At 38.1% G+C, this 19,440-nt stretch overlaps 2 protein-coding genes and 1 pseudogene across 5 annotated transcripts in view; all 3 read right to left on the reverse strand.

The window, feature by feature from the left end:
* LOC110061126 (uncharacterized) overlaps positions 1-19,440 on the reverse strand; it is a 60,812-nt gene that overhangs the window by 12,896 nt on the left and 28,476 nt on the right. The window lies entirely within an intron of this gene.
* Positions 2,762-4,221, reverse strand: LOC149106236 (collagen triple helix repeat-containing protein 1-like; annotated as a pseudogene). The gene is made up of 3 exons (XR_016209927.1): positions 4,150-4,221; positions 3,444-3,797; positions 2,762-3,277 (listed from the first exon to the last, which is right to left on the reverse strand). The product of XR_016209927.1 is annotated as a collagen triple helix repeat-containing protein 1-like (transcript).
* Positions 9,438-13,764, reverse strand: LOC149106237 (uncharacterized). Of its 3 annotated transcripts, none has more exons than XM_089297738.1 (3): positions 13,671-13,764; positions 12,391-13,547; positions 10,550-10,687 (listed from the first exon to the last, which is right to left on the reverse strand). In XM_089297738.1, exon 2 carries the CDS (start codon positions 13,524-13,526, stop codon positions 12,420-12,422), a length of 1,107 nt encoding a protein of 368 aa, XP_089153864.1. In that variant the 5' UTR covers positions 13,527-13,547; positions 13,671-13,764; the 3' UTR covers positions 10,550-10,687; positions 12,391-12,419. The 3 variants fall into 3 exon arrangements, with proteins under 3 accessions (XP_089153863.1, XP_089153864.1, XP_089153865.1); XM_089297739.1 differs by having other exon boundaries at positions 12,391-13,426; positions 13,590-13,764; XM_089297737.1 differs by lacking the exon at positions 13,671-13,764 and having other exon boundaries at positions 9,438-10,687; positions 12,391-12,420.

The following is a 19,440-nucleotide window of genomic DNA, read 5'->3' on the forward strand; positions in this document are numbered from 1 at the left end:
AGAACAATGTCTGTGCACGTGCGTTATAAATCTCTGTGCATTTCTTTGCCGATAAACAATGAACGTAAAACAACTAAGTGCTGCGTATTTTGGAGAACGCGAACAACGGCGGCTAATTTTTCTTATTTTCATTTGGATTTAAACGCTGGCTTTACATATTTAGCTTGAGCAAGTTCTGAGACCAATAGGCGCACTAAGAAGATCTAGACAATTGCAAATTTCGACGGTAAATTATAAATTTACTTTTTAGTAGGCGTTGTCCTCAAGGTCGCCGTCATCATTGCTTAAGCTCTCTAATGAGTGAACTTATTAATGTTTGGAAATTTCTTTATCGTTTCATTTTATAAATCGCCATCTTTGATTAAAGATTTAGCTATCAACAATATTGAAATAGCTCCACCCTTAACTTTGACGTTCCCGGTAGTTGTTTCGGCGCATCTTTACTGCGTACGTAACTCATATACCGTAAGTGTATACCAGTTTGAGCGCCGCGGCGATCTTTATATTTTTAGTGTTACGTTGCGGCGTTTATTTTAGGGCGTTGCTTTTTCAAATATTTGTAACATTTGTGGATGATAACAATGAAACAGTTGTTATCAACAAAATTACGCCACCTCGAACTGAAAAACACTGTAATCCATCCAGGAAATAATTTTCCGAGGCTGGTTAAGGTTGAGTTTTATTGCCCGTGGTTTTTAGTTAGACTCATGATAATGTTTCAATTAAGTGCCGCTGGATTGTGAATGAATGCAACGCTTATTCTTGCTCTGCGCTCTTTAATATTTTTGCTGTCATATTCGGCGCTTTATCATAGGTGGCTTCTAGAAATATCTTGAGCGGGATTACCTTAGGAATAAGGTTGATGTGCATACGGGTTAACTCTCTTACTATTCATCCAGTCCTGTTTCACTACGATATTGATCACACGTGCTGTCAAGCAGTTCTAATCAGTCATAAATTTGATAACTTTTGTTTACTTAGTCGGGTCTTTTCCTCAATACTCCTCTGTGAAATTTGAATCACGGTGGTTAGAAATGTGTTGAAATAACGGGAAAAACAAAGAAGAAGACAGGACGTTTTTCTATATCCACATCCAAAGCGCATAAAATCACCTTAAAACATAAAAGGTAAATATATAAAAACTGTGTAAAAACCGTAAACCGAGATAGTTTGAAATATATTTCGCTCTTCAAACTCAGAATAAATGAACATAAAAAAAAAAACACACAAGGACCCATTTCTCAGTTTTGTTTTGTTTAGTTCACTCGAAAAACAATGAAACTGACTTAGCTTGTTCTCTTTGTTTTCTTTTTCTCGGTCTGTTGTTAGCTTTGTTGTGATCAAGACATCACAAAAATAACAGCGCAGAAAAAGAGAGAACAAACAGAAAAAGAATGAAAAGAAAGAAAAAAGAACAAAGAAAAAACCACAACAACAGAACACAAAAATATCCCTGCCATTCCTCATGTCATTTATAATGGTAATTGAACTAAATGGAGTGCAATTTGGTCTGAAATCATACGCGTGATTTCAAAATTGAACGAGCGCGCAGCGCGCGTTCGGTATGAAATCACAAGTATGATTTCAGACCAAAATTGCACGACACGAAGTTCAATTGCCACTTTATTAATCCATTTCGAAATCGCACAATTTTATTACGTTAAGTTTTAGATTCAGAAGCCAGTGTTAAAATAGCGGAACCGGAAACGGTTTCACATCTCATTGAGTATGCAAAACGATGTCATGTGACGAAAACTCATTCGAGCGTAACAAAGAAACAAGCAGTTCTGAAGTCAGAGCGAAAACAGGCTACTTCATACATCAAAGTTCAATTATCGTCCCCTGAATCAATGATGGAAGACCTTCCTTTTCTTCTGTGGATGAAGCTGAGACTTCTAGTTGTCTTTAGAGAAGGAATTTAAAGGTGCAGCTAATGTAATTCTGCGATGGATTACTTTTGAGTTGTGAAACTCCCTCGGGTGCACGATGCCCAGTGGATAGTTTTTCTCTTTTAAATACCGTTCAATGGCACTCTGCGTGATTTTAAGGGATTCCAGCTCGTTATCATCTCCGTTTCTTTTTGTGACCTTGGCGTAGAACTTAACACCCAAGACCTTGTCAAGTTCTTGTGGCGTCGTTTCTTTCAAGATATTTTCAAGATGGCGGGGCACCAGCTTCGGAAGACGTTCGTTCATCATTCACTGTTCTGTGGAGCGGGGCGTATTTTGACTACGTATGTTTATTCACAGCGACAAAGTTAAGCTCTTGTGTTGCTTCGTTCGAAACAACCGGAAACCAAGAAACATCTACCTTCTTGAGATGGCCCTGAATTTGTTGTGTGGTTTTCGTTTGTTTATGTTTTGTTGGACGGATCTTGAGCAGATGCTGAAGAAAAATCGCCAAAATATTCGTCAAAATGAACACTGAATGTTGGAAACTTCCATTAAAATAGGTCTTCAGCCTGAAGGAACTCATAATCGTCGTTCAGAAACTGTAATTAATCGAATTCGTCAAAAATTTTGAAAAACAACAACAACAAAGTTTTAGCAATAATTGTTACAAAATTCGCCACACAATGGCTTTTTGTCTTTCATTTTCCTGAATTTTTAATGCCTTCTTTAAACTAACCTTGAAATCTGATTGGTTGTTTTGTTTTACTATCCCATTCTCATTGGCTGAGAAAAAGATGCGATTTAGAGCAAAAAATAGTGCGATTCGTAAATAAATCGCACTGCTGAAAGCCAATCAGATTGCAAGGATAACCAGTGATTTCAAAATGGATTTAATAAATTAAATAACTACAACATCAGCGTCAAAATAATTTAAAATCGCACCCAGCAATCAGACAAACCGCGCGTTATATAGAATTAAACACCGTCCCATCTTAACTGCTTATACAGGAATGGAAGTTTTACTTCGAGATCTAAGCCTGAGGTTTAGGAACTTCTTCCACAAAGATCCGGGACACTGAATTCCAGCCTGTGTTGGCATCAGCATTTCCATAACTAGCACAATTGCCAACGCAGAATCCCACGCGCACATTGCCTTTGTGGATGTTGTTACAGTGCCCCTCAATATGGCGAACGCGAAGGATATTTTTACCACTACCTTTCCCCATGTACATAACACCGTCAATTGGAAGAGGGCTTGAACATTCAGCACCGTTGGAAGTGAAATACCAGCGTTTGCAGCAGTTGTCACAGTTGTAGACTCTTAGAACGCCAGTCCAGTAAACATGGAGGGATGTGTCAGAGACGTTCTTGGTGAACAAACACTCCTGTAAAAACAAAATAATCAGCATAAGCAAGATATGATCACATCCTCTCTTCTCATCGTAATTTTTGTTCCGTTAAGTTCATTTTCTAGATATAATCATATGTTATAGTTTAGTCGCAAAGATCAGTTAGAACTAACTTGTTTTAATGCTAAAACAAAAAACTCACCTTGATCAGGCCTTGGTCTTTGCCATCATCTAAGTTTTTCCATGAACATTCTTTCCAGTTCTTGCAAGCCATCACACCAGGAGTCCCAGGGATTACACTTGTTTCACTCTCTCCGCGCTGCCCCTTTTCGCCGGGAAGGCCCTGGATTCCAGGTTCTCCTTTAGCGCCATTCTTTCCATTAAAACCAGGAGTTCCTGGAGGTCCCTGGGGTCCAGTCTTTCCCGGGTTGCCCCAGTCACCTTTGACTCCTTCACGGCCATCACGGCCATCGCGGCCATCACGACCTGGTGTCCCAGGAGACCCAGCCTTTCAGTGGATACCAGGGATACCAACATAACAGAAAGCAGGAGACTGCTGGATTGGAATGAGAAAAACGTCATGAATTATTCGGGATTCACAATCATAATTTTAACGTTGTTTTTACCAGTCACTCGTATACAGAGTTTTTGTAATTTGAATTAGTTACAGTGAGTCAATCCTCAAGGAGCAGTACTTTATTACATTTAACAATTATCCGCCAAAGGCAAAGTGAACATTGGTAAATATTCACTTCTGAAAATTATACTTACAATAACATTACCTTATGTTAAATTAGCGATATTGCTGCGACTAAAAAACATTAAAATTCAACGGTATTATGGATATGCCAATTCAAGAAATCATACGAAATCTGTTGGTGGAGATTTTTACTAGTCAGAGACAATACATGAAAGTGTTTCATATGCTGATAATTAGCAACAACGTTGGTCGCCTCTAGCAATATCCGTAGGTGTTTCATTCTAATATTTCCGCTATATCTTGTACCCGCTGAATGAATATTACTAGTTTCGATACTAATTCCAATGGTCATGCACTTAACACGTTCATGTCATTAGTTTTTTACGCATCTCTTTTCATCTTGATAAAAATAATAAAATTAGGCAGACTCATTGGCACAGTGAGTGCGTGTTAATACGTAACGTTGACCTGACAATGTGTCATAAAATTGTATTAATATTCTTTGTTATTGTTGTGTTATTATTTATTTATTTTTTTGAAATTCTTAACAATTTGCCTCGAAGGAAACTTCCCCTTTTTCTTTGATAATATACAGATTTAGCCCAGCCTAAAAGCGGAGCTCCTCAGTTATTTTTCGGAATGTTGTTACTAATGAAAATAGTCCAACATGTATGAGGTAAATTGCGAATGATTTAATAGTTTCAGCCGGAACTAGTATTACATCAGCAGATCGAGGTGAAAGATGGTGTGATTATGAAATACAGAGCCATGATTTCAAGGATTTCTGGGATGCCACCAAAAATCTTGATCACATAACAGAACTGTCTTCTGTGCTTTTTGGTGGCCTTTCTTGTTCTTTCCTACCTTATTCAGAAAGACAAGGCAGTGATATTAATCATTATATTCTTCCTTAGTTAACATGGGGACTCCCACACAAAAGAAGTTTACACATTTTTTTTGTTGTGGGGACTGATTAAAATGCAGTGGTTACAATATACTCAGTCCCTGAATCTCTACCAAATGTAATCTCACAAAAATACCAAAACAGTATACATATGTGAAAAGTTGGAAAGTTTTGTTTTCTAACTTGTCCGCAAAATACATTTAGCCATCTTCACTATTGTATGGAGTCTACTCCTGCTAGAAGGGTTTGCAATAAGCAAAATCACCCTTGCATGAATGGTAATTACGATATTTTTTTTTTGCTGGTTATGAATACTTGCATAGGCTTCTAATAATAATTTTATTATTCAATTTCAGTGTGATTTGTTCTTTTTCTCGACTGGCATTGTGGACTACAAGAGCTGTTATTGGGTTCCATTAATTAATTTTGCTATGATTAAATTATACCAAGAATTATCAGTAAGCTAAGAGGAAATTATATTATGTACATATATTTTGTCTGCACTACACAACCAAATGCACTCCAAGGTTATCAGGCATAGGTACATTTGTCAGAAGAGCCCAGCATATCCAAGATATGTTTTGATTGACACATCACTTAAGATAATTTACAGCAAAATGGATAAAAAATACATCAATATCCTACATGCACCAAAGCCAGACATGGGGTTATAAGGCAATCATTTAAACAACAGATCAAAATAATTTATAAATTAGAGCACACTATTTCTACAACAGAATGGAACAAATTAACCTTATCGGAGATTGCGAATGGCAAGGCTGTCTGTAGAATGTCACAAATTTCTCAACCCTTTCTTTCTACAAAAATGCTAATCCTGCAACTTTGCTTAAGACCCAGTTCTCCATTTGTGTGTTGGCAAAATATCAATTTATGCCATGTTCAATGCAGATTATCACAAAATTGATTTAAAAGCTCAATAAATATCATTTTAAAGCCAAAAAGCCAATTATTTAAATAAACCATGAGTAAATTATCTCTAAGAAAAACCGATTAATTTAACAGGCACTTAAAAATAATTAGTTAATATGTGTTTCTTAATAATGTAATGCAGTGTATCTGTTACAATGTTGCAGCTATGATATTACTACACAAAGGATGGGTTGCAGAACTGAACTTCCAAGTCAGTTTATTCAATGAACTTGGTGCAGAATTTATAATCCCATCAAGTTGTCTGTAAATACAGAGAAACCAAACAAAGCATTACAATCATAAGTAATGAATTACTGAACTCTTTTACATGTATGAACAGTGTATGTTCCATTAATATTGGGGATCTCTCAGAAGCTGCATCCATGATAAATTATTTGTTCCCAGATGCATTTGTTTATAGAACTTTTCACAAATTAATATATCTGTCTTAACAGTGATCTCTGTGTTCTACAACAATTAGTACACAAGAAAAATACACTCAGTAAGATATTTTTTACAATAAAAATCAATGCCTATAAGCAATCATAAGGACCTTAAATTTATATTTCCTTAGAAATATCTCACCAGGCCATATGGTTGCTTTGAAAATCTTTGATGTTTTAATACACGCTGCTCATCTGTAAACTGTTCATATATTGACTGACTGGAACAGGCATGTAATTCCTTTCTTTGATATACAGTGTACTTCATTGTTAGTTGTTTACTGAGTGTTAGTAGTGAATCAAATGCTAGGGGTTGGTACTCCAACTTTCACAGTGGCAGGCCCTGCCCTGAGATACAAAGCAAACTTACATAACTGTTATGAACTTTGTGACTTGCTTTCGAGAGCAAATGCAATTTGCTTCAAACAAGAAACTGGAACATTGCAAGTTACAACAATGTGCACAGTCCCAATCACAGGGTCATCCAGGCTGTTTGGTTGTACATATAACTGTACAACTGTATATGAGTTCAGCTTCCAGAAGAAAATCAGAGTTTGTCAGGATAAATACTGATGTTCTTGCTTACTCAATGAATGAATGTGCAGTTCCAGAAGATATTCACACCCAACACCCATTCATGGCCAGTCTTTAGAAATTCCAAATTAAAGTATCAGGAATCAAGAGCTCTAATAGAGAAAAAACCTCCATGTGGGGTATTAATCTTTTCTTGAAGAAAACAATGTCTGAGAAATCATTAATTACAAGTTAATGTTTAAGAAACACCTTACCTTTCAGAGAATTTTGTAATCTACACTGTCTGGCCAGTTCATATATTTGACAAGTTGACACTGGGCATGTTTGTAAATTTGTGCACTTCAACATCACATTACTATGTAGTAGCACTGGTCAACTAAAAACAGCATAATTTGGTTAATTAATATACACTGTACATTATTAGGTTGAAATATTGGTGTAGATTGTTGCACATCAACAGATACAGAAACTATTTGCACCTGAATCATAACAAGTGGAAAATCGTGCATGAGACATTTACATGTTACATGTACATGTAACAGCCCTCCACCTCAGAACCATCACAGATATGATATGATATTTTTAAACTCTGAAATTTCAGATTATTCAAGATTAACATATGCACATACATCATCTGGGGCAACCCTAAAACACTGAATTTGGAAACCGAAATCTGGAATCCAGAATCTGGAATCTGGAATCTGGAATCCGGAACCGAAAACCAGAATCTGGAATCCAGATATTATGAATGATGATTGAAATAATTCACTTCAGCAATGTCTAATAAATAAATATGAGCAAAAATTATTTTGTTGTTATTTATTTTCTTGGCTTTACTTCAGCCACAGACTGTAATTGCTAAAAAATTATTGACTAGTTCTGAACAACCCTTAGTTATATATCTGGCCCAGTTGTTCAAAAGCTGCATAAAGCTATCCATAGGGTACATCACTATCCAGTCAGGGTGACTGATTTTTTGGGTGGATAGAGTTACTCATAGCCTGCGAGCAGGCTCTAGTATCTGTCTCTAGTGTCTGAGCAGGCTAAATAGGTGTCTAGTGTTTTTCTCCATTGGCATGTCACCAAGAGCCTTCATGTGGCTTTGCCACTCACGCCCCCAGCCCAAACACGAGAGCCTGCTCATAAGCTAAGTTACCCATCTTTTGTTCAAGCTGGCCCTCGTGAGAGCCCGGTTCTTGTCTAGATCAAATTGCTCTGAGAAGACTGGTGAGCAGCGCATTAACAACAAGCTATTATAGGCTATTGCAGTGAGTTTCTGGCAGTCTTTTAGCATCTTTTAATAACATGTGGTCTGACCTGTTGGCAAGTGAGAAGCAGACGGAAGTAAGTGTGCAACATTTCTACAAATTGTCTTAATATGATGGCTGCCAAGAATATGAAATGCTGATTTGTCACAGTATCAGTCTGGAAATTGTGTTAATCTGGAATTTGTCTTGTATCCGTTGGAAAAATCAAATTTCATATTTAGACCAGACAGGTTAGCCTTTGGACTTCGAAAGTGGGGGGCCTGACTGTCAATGTACAGGGGGCTGCCACTGACGGATATCCTGTTCTCTACGACATTTTCTATCTTGTTCAGTATCTACTAGACATAAAGGATAAATTTATACTTCCGGTAAATTGAAGATCACTTATTGAATAAAATGGCAATTACCAGCAAGCTTATTTTAGAGGCTCTCGAGGTGCTTGGAATAAAATTAAGACGCACTTTATTGAGATTCTCATAATCATAGCCCTCACTAGAAATAACAGTCGCACGATTTCAACAGACAGGGAATTTTTGTTTCAAAAAAGGTTAAGTTTGAGGTCCTTTTTACTTGGCAGCTTACTTTTTACCATCGAAAGGCTAAGCAAAACAATTTTCACGTATTTGAAAAACTTATTTTCTTTGATTTGTGGATTCCGGTTTCCGGTTTCTGGATTGCGGTTTTTGGTTCCAGATTCCGGATTCCAGTTTCTGGGTTTTAGGGTTGCCCCCATCTTTAACAGAGTGTTTGCTTCACATTGAGTTTACACATGGCTGTTATCCAGCATAGGCAGACTTATAAGTTTTCCTTCAAAAATATATTGCAACAACTATTGCATCTTTCAGTATCTATTCTTGTGATGAAATGACACAAAATCCAAGAACAAGAAGTCATAAGCATAAAACTAACTTACGTGGTGCTCACAGTTCCTCTTACTGTCTACATATGCTGTCCATAAACTGGTGATGCCTGGACAATGTACTCATTATTTTTCTGATCACACCTTTTAAAATGTCACTGTTATATAATTTGTCCTGAAAAAACAATACATGAAATGCTATGCCTTTGGCACTCACCAAATTATCAGATTAAACGAGACTTACCTGTAAGTTGAAGTTTGATCAAGATTCTATCTTGTCATCAGTCCGGAACGAAGGAGTCACATGAGAAGCGCATGCGCGTTGCTGATCAGTATTCAACGTGAGTGGTGCAGGAGAAAAAAGGAACGAAGGACATGGGAGGGGGGGGTACATAAGGGCATGTGACTCCTTCGTTCCGGACTGATGACAAGATAGAATCTTGATCAAACTTCAACTTACAGGTAAGTCTCGTTTAATCTGATAATTCTACCTTGTCATCAGTCTACGTCACTACGGAGTCACATGAGACTTCAAAGTCCTGCATCACGAGCAACTCATAACAGTGAACAAACTTTATTCCCAAACAAGGAAAAAGAAAATACAGTTTCACAGATCAAAGTGTGTCTGGATTCAGCAGCACGGAGCCAAAATTAGCTGAGGCAGTGACGACAGGCTTATCATAAAACTTCGCAAAAGTACTAGAATTAGACCACCCTGCACTCTTCATGATGTCTGCTAGGCTTAAACCTTTGGCCTTACAACTGGACGTTGACGCAGCTCTGCTGCTATGAGCAGAGTATTTGTTAATGTCAATCCTGGCTGACTCTAACACTTGCTTAACCCATCTGGAGATGGTATCTTTGGATACCGGTTTAAATGGTTTAACATAACTTATCAGTAACTGTGAGTGCTCCTCTCGCAACTGTTTTGTGCGCTGTAAGTATTCCTTAAGATGTTCGACCACACAAAGTTTCTTGTCACTTTGGAAAGAAATTAAGTCAATGGGTGCTAGATGTCGCCCAGGCTTACTCTGTTTCAGTTTCTCACAAATAGTTATTCTGTAGCGGTCATCCATTTCTTGGATGTAATTAACATCAAACTTATGTATAGTCTGTCCACGCTGTCCCGTAGTGAGACAGAGTAACATAGTCAAATTTAGAGTAAGCTGCTTAAGAGATAAGGATCTCAAGGGTGCAGCAGCTCTCACATAATCTAACACAATATTAACGTCCCAAATTTCAGTATATTTGGGCAAAGCTGGTTTTAACTCAAAAATCCCTTTCATGCAGCGAGCTACTAACGGGTGCTCTCCGAATTTTACTCCGTCTTCCAAAACAAATATTGAAGAGAGCGCAGAACGTGCGGTGTTTACAGCACTGTATCCTAAGCCTGATTTGTAAAGAAAAACGAGAAATTCAATGCCATTTGTTACTCCAGGCTGAAAAACATTGATGCTATTGTCCTGACAGTATTGATTCCATTTGCTAAGGTAAGTGTGGTATTGCTTGGAGGTGCCTTCCCTCCATGAAGCCATTAGCGCATCTTTTGCCGCAGGTGATAAAGCATACTTGTTTAGTCCCTCCCTGATAAATGACACACGAGGAGATTCAGCTTGTGCCAGATTGGATGATTTTCCTTGGGATGGCTTGGCAGCTGGAGTACGTCTTTCCTGGCTTTTAGATACACTGGTTTCTGTTTGAGTAGCTGGAGAGCTGTTGGGTACCATGGTTGTGTGGGCCAATCTGGCAACACACAAATCCCCTGTGCTCCCTCGGTCATCAACTTGTTCAGCACTGTTGGAATAACACTAAACGGAGGAAAAGCATAAAAATTAAGGTTGGACCAACTCAGGCTAAACGCATCAATGGCAATAGCCTCGGGGTCTGGTCTGTAAGACACATAATCTGGGAACTGGTGATTTATACGAGAGGCAAACAAATCTATATCAGGTTTGAAGTCTAGCCTCTCAAGAGCACAAATTAGTGATGCCTTGTCAAGCCTCCATTCAGATTCTCTTTGGTTTCTTCTGGATTCAAAATCTGCAATAAGATTTTGTTTTCCAGGAATATGTGCAGCACTAAGCCAGATCTTGCGATCTGTACACCACTCCCAGATCTCCTTAGCGACCGAATTGCAAGAATCTGAGTGGCTTGTTCCCATGTGATTAATCACATTAACTGCTGTAGTGTTGTCACACATTGTTCTGATATGTGTGTTGCTCTTGTCTTTAGCAAAGGTTTGGAGCCCCAACAAAATAGCCAACATTTCCAGATAGTTGATGTGGTGTTTAGACTCTGAATGGGACCAATTTCCTCCCGAGGACACCCCTGCAGATTCTGCCCCCCAACCCATAAGGGAAGCATCTGTTGTTATTTGATGCTGGGGTTGTGGGTGGTTGATTACATTGTACATGTCTCCCACATGTTGAATCCACCACTGTAATTCAGATTTAGCATGAGGGGACAAAGACATCAAGTCATCAAAGTTACCCTTTGTTCTAATAAGGGCCTGGGATTTATCTTTTTCCCGGTATCGGTAGTAAAGAGCTCCATACATCACCCCAGGGAAGCTAGCAACTATTTTCCCAATAACACTTGCTACTTCCCTAATAGAAGGGGAAGAGTTTTCTAATAACTCAGTACAGACATTTTGTAAACTAGTGGCTTTCTCACTGGTCAGTTGTATTGTCATTTCTACTGAGTCTATTACAAACCCTAGGATAGTAAGCACTTGTGTGGGTATGAAAGTAGACTTCTCTGGATGCACAACCAAGCCTAATTTGTCCAGCAAGACGGTAGTGTCTATAACATTTTGGACACATTTCTCATAGGTTTGCCCTTGCAGGTAAAGGTCATCAAGATGTGCCACAGCTATGTGTCCTTGTTTGTGCAGAGTAGACAGAGGGGGCTTAAGAATTTTAGTAAATATACGGGGAGCACACGACAACCCATTAGGAAGGCAGGTAAATTCATATAACTCCCCCTCCCAGATAAAGCGTAAAAACTTTCGATCTGAAGATCGAATGGGGACAGAGTAATAGGCATCTTTCATGTCAACAGAAGCCATATAACAATTTTGGGTAACTAGTTTTGTTATGGTAGAAAGTGAATCCATTTTAAAATGATAATGACTAACTGACTCATTAAACCTTTTGAGATTTAGTATGAGTCAATAAGTCTCATCCTTCTTCGGACGAAGGAATACATTGGACAAAATTTGCCCAGATACAGGTGACACCTTTGTGATGACACGTTTCTCAAGTAATTTATGCACTTCTTGACGAACAATGGGATATTCATGTTCTGAGAAGATTTGCTTAGGTAACTTGTGTTGAACAGGGGTGGCAGTACACTCAATTGCTGCTCCCAACACATCCGATAATAGGATTTTGTCATTAGTAAGGGTCCTCCAAGCTGCAAAATGAGCAGCCACCTGCCCAGCCTGAAATGTATTGCATAACATTTGTAAATAATTCACCAGGTTGGGCAAGAAATTTCCAAAGCCACTTACCCTGTTCTTTATTTGAAGCAATTGTTCCATTATTTCTTGTCGGTGGTTGGTGATTTTTTCTTGTTGTAGTGCCGGTTTTGGCCTTTCCATAAAAAATCTCTTCTAGGACCTTTAGAATGATGGGCATGTTGTTTTGAACTTTGCTGTTTGCCTTTGAAGAGACCATTCTTAGATGAGGATGTAAAGGAATGGCTAATTTTGCTCGCTTCTTTGGCATCTCGCAATTGCTTCGCCAGGTCGTCCCCAAAAAGGTATTGGCTAGTGATGGGCACTTCAGCCGAGCAAATAGCAGAGTACTCCGCTTTCATTGATGGTTTGATTTCATCTCTTCGCAGCTGGGCCAACTGCGTATTTACATGTCCCAGCATTGCAATGGTGTCAACTTGTTTAGCCATTATTTTGTTGTTTTCTAAACCAGAGGGATTTTGAATAAGCACATTGGTCATTTGTAACGTCGCAAAAGTGATTTTGCGGATAACCTGCTGCAAATTTGAGATCTTCAGGTCTGTTTTCTTTTTCTTGGCATTTAATTGGCTCCATATCTCGGGGTTGACTTTTATACCCTTTATGTCAGAGCAGTTCTGAGGCTGTTTATATTTGTCTGAGAAACTTTTAATTTTGTCAGAAGACAGCTTCTTGCCCCATCGTTTTAGTGCAATATCAGCCAGCTCTTGCTGGATTTTGTCGCCGGTGGCGTCATCCTCGTCAAGGCTGTTAGCAAAGTCTTGAAGGAGCTTTGTCTCCTTGGCGGGAATTTCCCGCTCTTTTTGGCCGGTGGCCTTTGAACACTCGGTGAGCATTTGAATGTCATCTGCGTCGTCCAGATCATCACTAGCGTGAAGACTAATATTATCATCCGAGAGACTAGTATGACGCCGTCGTTTGTGGGAGTTTTCTTCAGACTCAGAGTCTGAATTATCCGATACGGCGGATGTTGACTGTCGCTTTAAGCCCTGTGGGCGTTCGTCAGGGACTGGCTTTTCACACAATTTAGCTAAAAGACTAGCCATTTTCCCCATGTTGCTGTTTATGTTATCTAGAGATAACGCAAGATCTCGGTTATTGAGATTAGGTGAATCTACCATGCTTGGAGAGCCGTCGGAGGTGCCCGACGCTTCTGTGTTTTCATTAGACATTTTGGGAAGGAATCGCTCGAGCTGTAGAAGAAAAGTACAATAAGTATCCAATTTTAGCCTTACCTTCCTCTCCAGGTATGTAAAAGGTGGAAAAACCCGGCGATGGTTTAGATTTGCAAAGATTAAAGGATTAAAAATACTCACAGCGTGAAACTGCCAGCGAAACGCAAAGCACACTGATCAGCAACGCGCATGCGCTTCTCATGTGACTCCGTAGTGACGTAGACTGATGACAAGGTAGAATACCTTTACATGATGTATAATGTACACCATATCAACATTCACAATAGATCGTTTTCACTGTCACGCAATAAAAAAATAAATCGAAAACCATCCTTTGGAAAAAGCTATGAAATTATGATGTTATAGAAGGTAACTAAATAAAACACTTCTCCAAGTTTTAGGCCTGTACGTTTCCCCAAACTACAGATATTCGTCGAAATGTTTCACAGATATTTACAGAGCCCAGTATGAAAACACCATGTTGGTGTACCTCCGTGGTACACCACTATGGCGGCCGGAAAATAGAGTAAACATCTGGAACTTTCTTTGGCTATCTAGGCGGCTGATTATCAGTACTGATCAAACAAGCATTTACATAAGCCCTTTTCCTAATGCTCGAACTTCTAAAAAAGCTCAAAATCATGAGATAAGTATATATTTTTCGACGAACTCGATCATAGCCTTATGTCACGCACCTCCATGACCCTGAAATTCAAAATGCTCTGGATTCCAAACGAAGCACGTTATTGAGCTGTAAAATTGTAAACAGATATAAATATACTGCCTCTTATGCCTGACGAGGATAAAAACTTTGGTGGTTCTCTAGTTTTGGGTTTTAGAAAGTGATGACGTCACGTGAAAACGATCTATTCTTTTTACTTTCATTGTAACTCTTCTGTGTCATTTTCCCTCACTTGAAGACAAAACTTCCACATTAGGTGATAATTTGTCTCTGAAATCTCTATGAATTCACAGGGAGTGATAACAATTAAATCGTGACTAATTTTAGCAAAGGAGGCGTTCAAATGTCAGATCGTAATGCTAAGTTTATACAGTAACTTTACATTACTCTTCGTATATATATATATATATATATATATATATATATATATATATATATATATATATATATAACCTCTTAATTATTGCACCTATAGACAGAAGGTGTGTTGGGGGAAGAAATGTTCTAAACTTTCTGAACTTTTCCCCCTTACCTATAATAGGATGACTATTATGAACTACGGTTTGTAACCAACACCAACATCAGGTTATGTATACACATGTATATTTCGTTGTCGTCTGTAATCATACAAAAATAAAAATTTAAAATCCTCCATAAAGTTCATACTCAATAACACTGCTACATGTAGCGCTGTTGAAACTGTTGAAACAGCTCTGTCAAAATTGTTTCTAACAGTTAAGGCAGGATAACAGAATATACATGTAGCACACAGCAAAGGCCAGAAATACACACATGTTAGTTATCAGTTAGGATTTGGTGAGCTTCTGTGCTGTAGGTATGGTGGAAAATAATAGATTATCAGAAATGAAGGTTCCTGAGACATCTTGACAGCACTGAGAGGAATTAATATATAAATTCACAAACGAAGGAGAAGTTCTTGCCCTGTCCAGTTCTCTGTAATAAAAATATCATTTACATACAGGTCATTTGTTATATATGGTTTGTGTTTAAAGCTGATATAACGCACACTCTGATTGGCATTTTCCAGTGCATTATTTATATTTACATGGTATACCTTGATAAAATCATAAAACATTGCGTGCGACTAAAATAAAAAATATAAAAAATAAAAATAAAAATAAAAATAAATGCCTAATTCATAACAATTTAAAATACTCAACACTAAAACGAATGTAATTCTTTACCTGAAAATTATTCTCCCGTAATGCCCATGGGCCAATTACAGGCATGCTAAAAAGTCCTAACACAAAGTAAAAGGAAATTAAGAAAACTATTGCTTTTTTCCGGAAAATTGTAGCGACTGAAGACAATGATGGAACACTCTGAGAGTGCATTCTATCAACCTGATGAGATAAAATTTAAGGAGAATAGAGAATTCGCAAAGTTATATGACAAACGAATTGGTACAGGACAGGACAAAGGAAACTGTACAGCCAGGAAGAAACTGAAACTTTCTTCGACGAGCAAAAAAGTATGCATGCACAACAAAGAGAACAGTCAGTGGCATTCACTTAATAAGTTAGTTAATAAAAAATTAGTGTGAAGAAGAGAGCAGAGAGAGAGAGAGTGGAGATAGGAGAGCATTCTCTCCAACTAAATTGTGTATATATGTATGCAAAAGTTATTCTTATTACCGAGAAATGGTTAGGGCAAGAACTTCTATTACACTGTTCAATTTACCGAGTTAATTAGTACCATCTCACTTTTTGGGAACATTTCCATATTAAATGTAAATATCGCATTGGGGAATAACCTCTTATTAAGAAAATAGGGTCCATGTACCCCCAACCAAAAGCAATGGCACAAATAAAATGAAATAGCCAATCAAAATCAAAGCAGACCTTTATTTGCAGACAGGATTGCCATGCATAATCGTCTACTCGACATTTTGGACTATATAAGCATTTCACCAAACCGAACTAATTGGACAGACAACAAAATAAAACGAGGAAATCTACATTATAAACACAAGATGCATATCACTACATCTGAGCTCGAGTATCAACAGCAAATCCCTTCTCAATGAAAGGTGACCGAACAAAAGAGAGGATCAAGAAAATTCGTTTAAGCTTGCAGTGTTAAAGTTTAAAAATTATTCACGCTTAAATTTGATTGAATATTACTGAGAGTCTGTATTTTTGCCGACGGCTTAATTCAGCTTTGCAGTCATTTTATTGGCAGTAGCTTTACCAGTCTTCAACCAAATTAACCTCGGAATTCACAAAAGCATTTCGCCAAACCGAATAAATTGAACTAGGAAAGGAAGGAAACTAGGAACTAGGAAACAAGGAAATCTCCATACTTTGTAATCACAATATGCAAATATTCAAATAGGAACAAAAGTAAATTTAGCAAATCCTGTTCGCTTCGGCTTAAAATGGTTTGTAGACCTTTCTTGGTTTTCAACAACAGAAGAAATTTTAGCAGTCTACGAAGCGGCAGTGCTAACTAACACAGAGAAAACTTCAAAACTCGCCCGGCCGTGTTTACAAGTACGGTTTTGGTTAAGCTTATTTTTAGACGTGAGGTTATAAGCGTAAGTTGACGACGAAAATCGACAGAAAACTTTATTTGTTTACAACTTACAGCAACCTCCAAAGCGACCCATGTGTTATTGTTTAGAGACGAGCGAAATTAAAACGATGCAGTTTTTAAAATCTCTTACAGCACGGCTTCAAATAAGGAAGACTTTTAATGGATTCCAATTGAAAATAAGCTTAGCTAAGCTTACATCGCAGAGGCAACTTGTTAATTTTCATAGCAAACGCAACAACAAAAGTCACTTACCGCAAGTTGGCAATTCAGTTCGGCCAGTGTAAATCTTCCAGGCAGAAACTTGCAGCAAAAGTTGTGAAGACTGAACTGAAGATATATTTTCGATAGATCAACGAATCAACCACTTCTTTCCGCTACGTTTACTGTTTTGCAATTTCTCTAAAACACTCGAGTACGTTTGATTTCTCTTGTTCATCATCTGACCAAATCACGTGACTTTTGAATTTTCTTGCACGGCTGCACAGCATCACGTTCGCGCAAATTTTGAACTTGGCCATGGAGAGTTCTGCAGTCTTCTGAATCAATTTGTCGGGTACTTTCGCCTCCTTTCTATAGCCCTCGTTAGCTTTGGTTCACGGCATTGTTCGGTATTTTTTCACCACCTTTCTCTAGCCCTTGACTAGCTATAATTCACGGCATTGTTCAGTACTGTTTCGCCTCCTTCCCCAGCGCTGGCCCGCTCAGTCTTTTTCGCGATCTTCTTCGCTACTTCTTTGCGTGTTAATTCTTGCTTTCTGTTTTTTGCTTCAGTGCAACCCTGTCTTAAAAACATTAGATCAACCTCCGCTGTCGTTTTTCTTTAAAAGTCCCGCCAAGAAAAATGGCATTCTCCCGCTACAAACCGAGGGTGCATGTCTCTGTCAACCTATTAGCTGGAGTATGGCGCCATCTTACGCGACTCCGTCGTCGTCGTCGTCGTCGTCGTCGTCGTCGCCGTCGTGCGTACGCGCCCACGAGCAATACCGCTAGCCATGATAACCATGAGAAAATCAATTCATGGGTTTCCTTTTCTTCCCTATATGGGTATGGGGCTCCACTTGGCGGCCCTTCGGGCCGCCGGAGCTTCGCTATAAATCACTAATAAGTTAAACTGGCTGTGGCTGGGCAAAATTAGCTACAGTTGATCACTGGTGTTAGTTAATTAACGTAAGGAGTTTGTTGCTCAATACTATTCAAAGGCAACAAACATAGTATAATTTTTAAATTTAGGCTTCAAACAATTAACGTAGAGAAGAAATTAATCGCTTGTGTTAATCGAATGTCGTCGGCTGAGAGACTTCTTTGTTTCTTGTTTTTTTTTTTGTTTGTTTGTTTTTTTTTGGAGAATTCGAGGTAACGATATAAACACGAGTTCTGTTGGAAAGCGCATTCGGCTAATCCATGCATTCTATGACAAAAGCAATCATGATTTAAAGCAAACAGTTTGTCGGCAACCATCTTTTAATATATCCAAGTATACTTTTGATAGGTTGAAGAATCTTGTCTAGCTCACATCTGAGAATATTAAACCACATTAGCCAGTAGTCAAGGACTTTTGCATCTATCTTACTGATATCTATGAATTATCATTCGTATATTTAAAGCCTCTAAATTAATATAACAAATTGGCCAAGTTTTACAAACGAGTTCCACTAGTTTTGCAAAACATTGTTTCCACTGCAATGTAATTAATTCTTCCAGTCAGAGTCTCGCAAAAATTCTATGGGCAAGAGACTGGAAAGCGAGAAGTAAAAGTCAGTGGCCCCTAAAGCGAATAACCGAGGGCCAAACAAGCCAAATCTGGTAGCGGTTTGCCCCTGTGCCCCAGTTTAAATCTGTTTTCTTTTAGTACCTACAACTTATTTATTTACTTGACTTTATAATTGCAGCCTGAATAGGGGCTCGCTAAAATTGAGATAGGATATTCTAAATGGCGTGGGTGAAAATCACATCAGTGGGCAAATGTGTGGAGAAAAATATCGCAAAATAAAATCCTTCTTTTATACGGCATTTATTAGGCTGAAAATATAATCTTACGATAATAGCCAAGCGGAAAGGAAAAATTATAAATTGTCATAACACAGTTCGAATAAATATTTATAAACGTAACCGGACGAAATGTGCTCTCGGCTGTAGCTTCACTAAAACTAACTTTTAGCTGCAATCTCTCCATTGACAAAATCCTGTTTCATTATTTTCACTTTATATTTAACACTGAAAGCGATGCAGTTAATTGTTTTCAGATTAATAAAGCCTTAAGTGTCCTGGCATTTCAAGAGTAATTGCTCTCTTTTACTTTTAATTAAATAATTTGAATTAGGAACTCTTGCTTTCTTCTGCTTGTCAACACAGACGATTTTGACTTGGTTGTCGATAAAATTAGCCTTCAGGTCGTTCCAAAGTTTACTCAATATTGTCACTGACAATGGCACCTCTGAATTATATGACTGAAAGACTTCGTGATAAAGTGTCCAAAAAGTCTATAGTTTATCAAAGAAAGAAAAATTTGACATTCCAAGACAATCAAATATCTTAGTCACTGACGAGGATTGTTTAGCCTCGTTGGTTTGTTTGTTTAAAGTGTTTTCTATATTTGAATCATTAAACATGTCATCAAATACAAAAAGACTAAAGTTTTACTGACCTTCGCATTATTGCCCTTCATCTGTCTAT

Source organism: Orbicella faveolata, unplaced genomic scaffold, assembly GCF_042242905.1.
Source record: "Orbicella faveolata isolate gen_17 unplaced genomic scaffold, um_ofav_v1 contig_3, whole genome shotgun sequence".
NCBI classification, from domain to species: Eukaryota; Metazoa; Cnidaria; class Anthozoa; order Scleractinia; family Merulinidae; genus Orbicella; species Orbicella faveolata.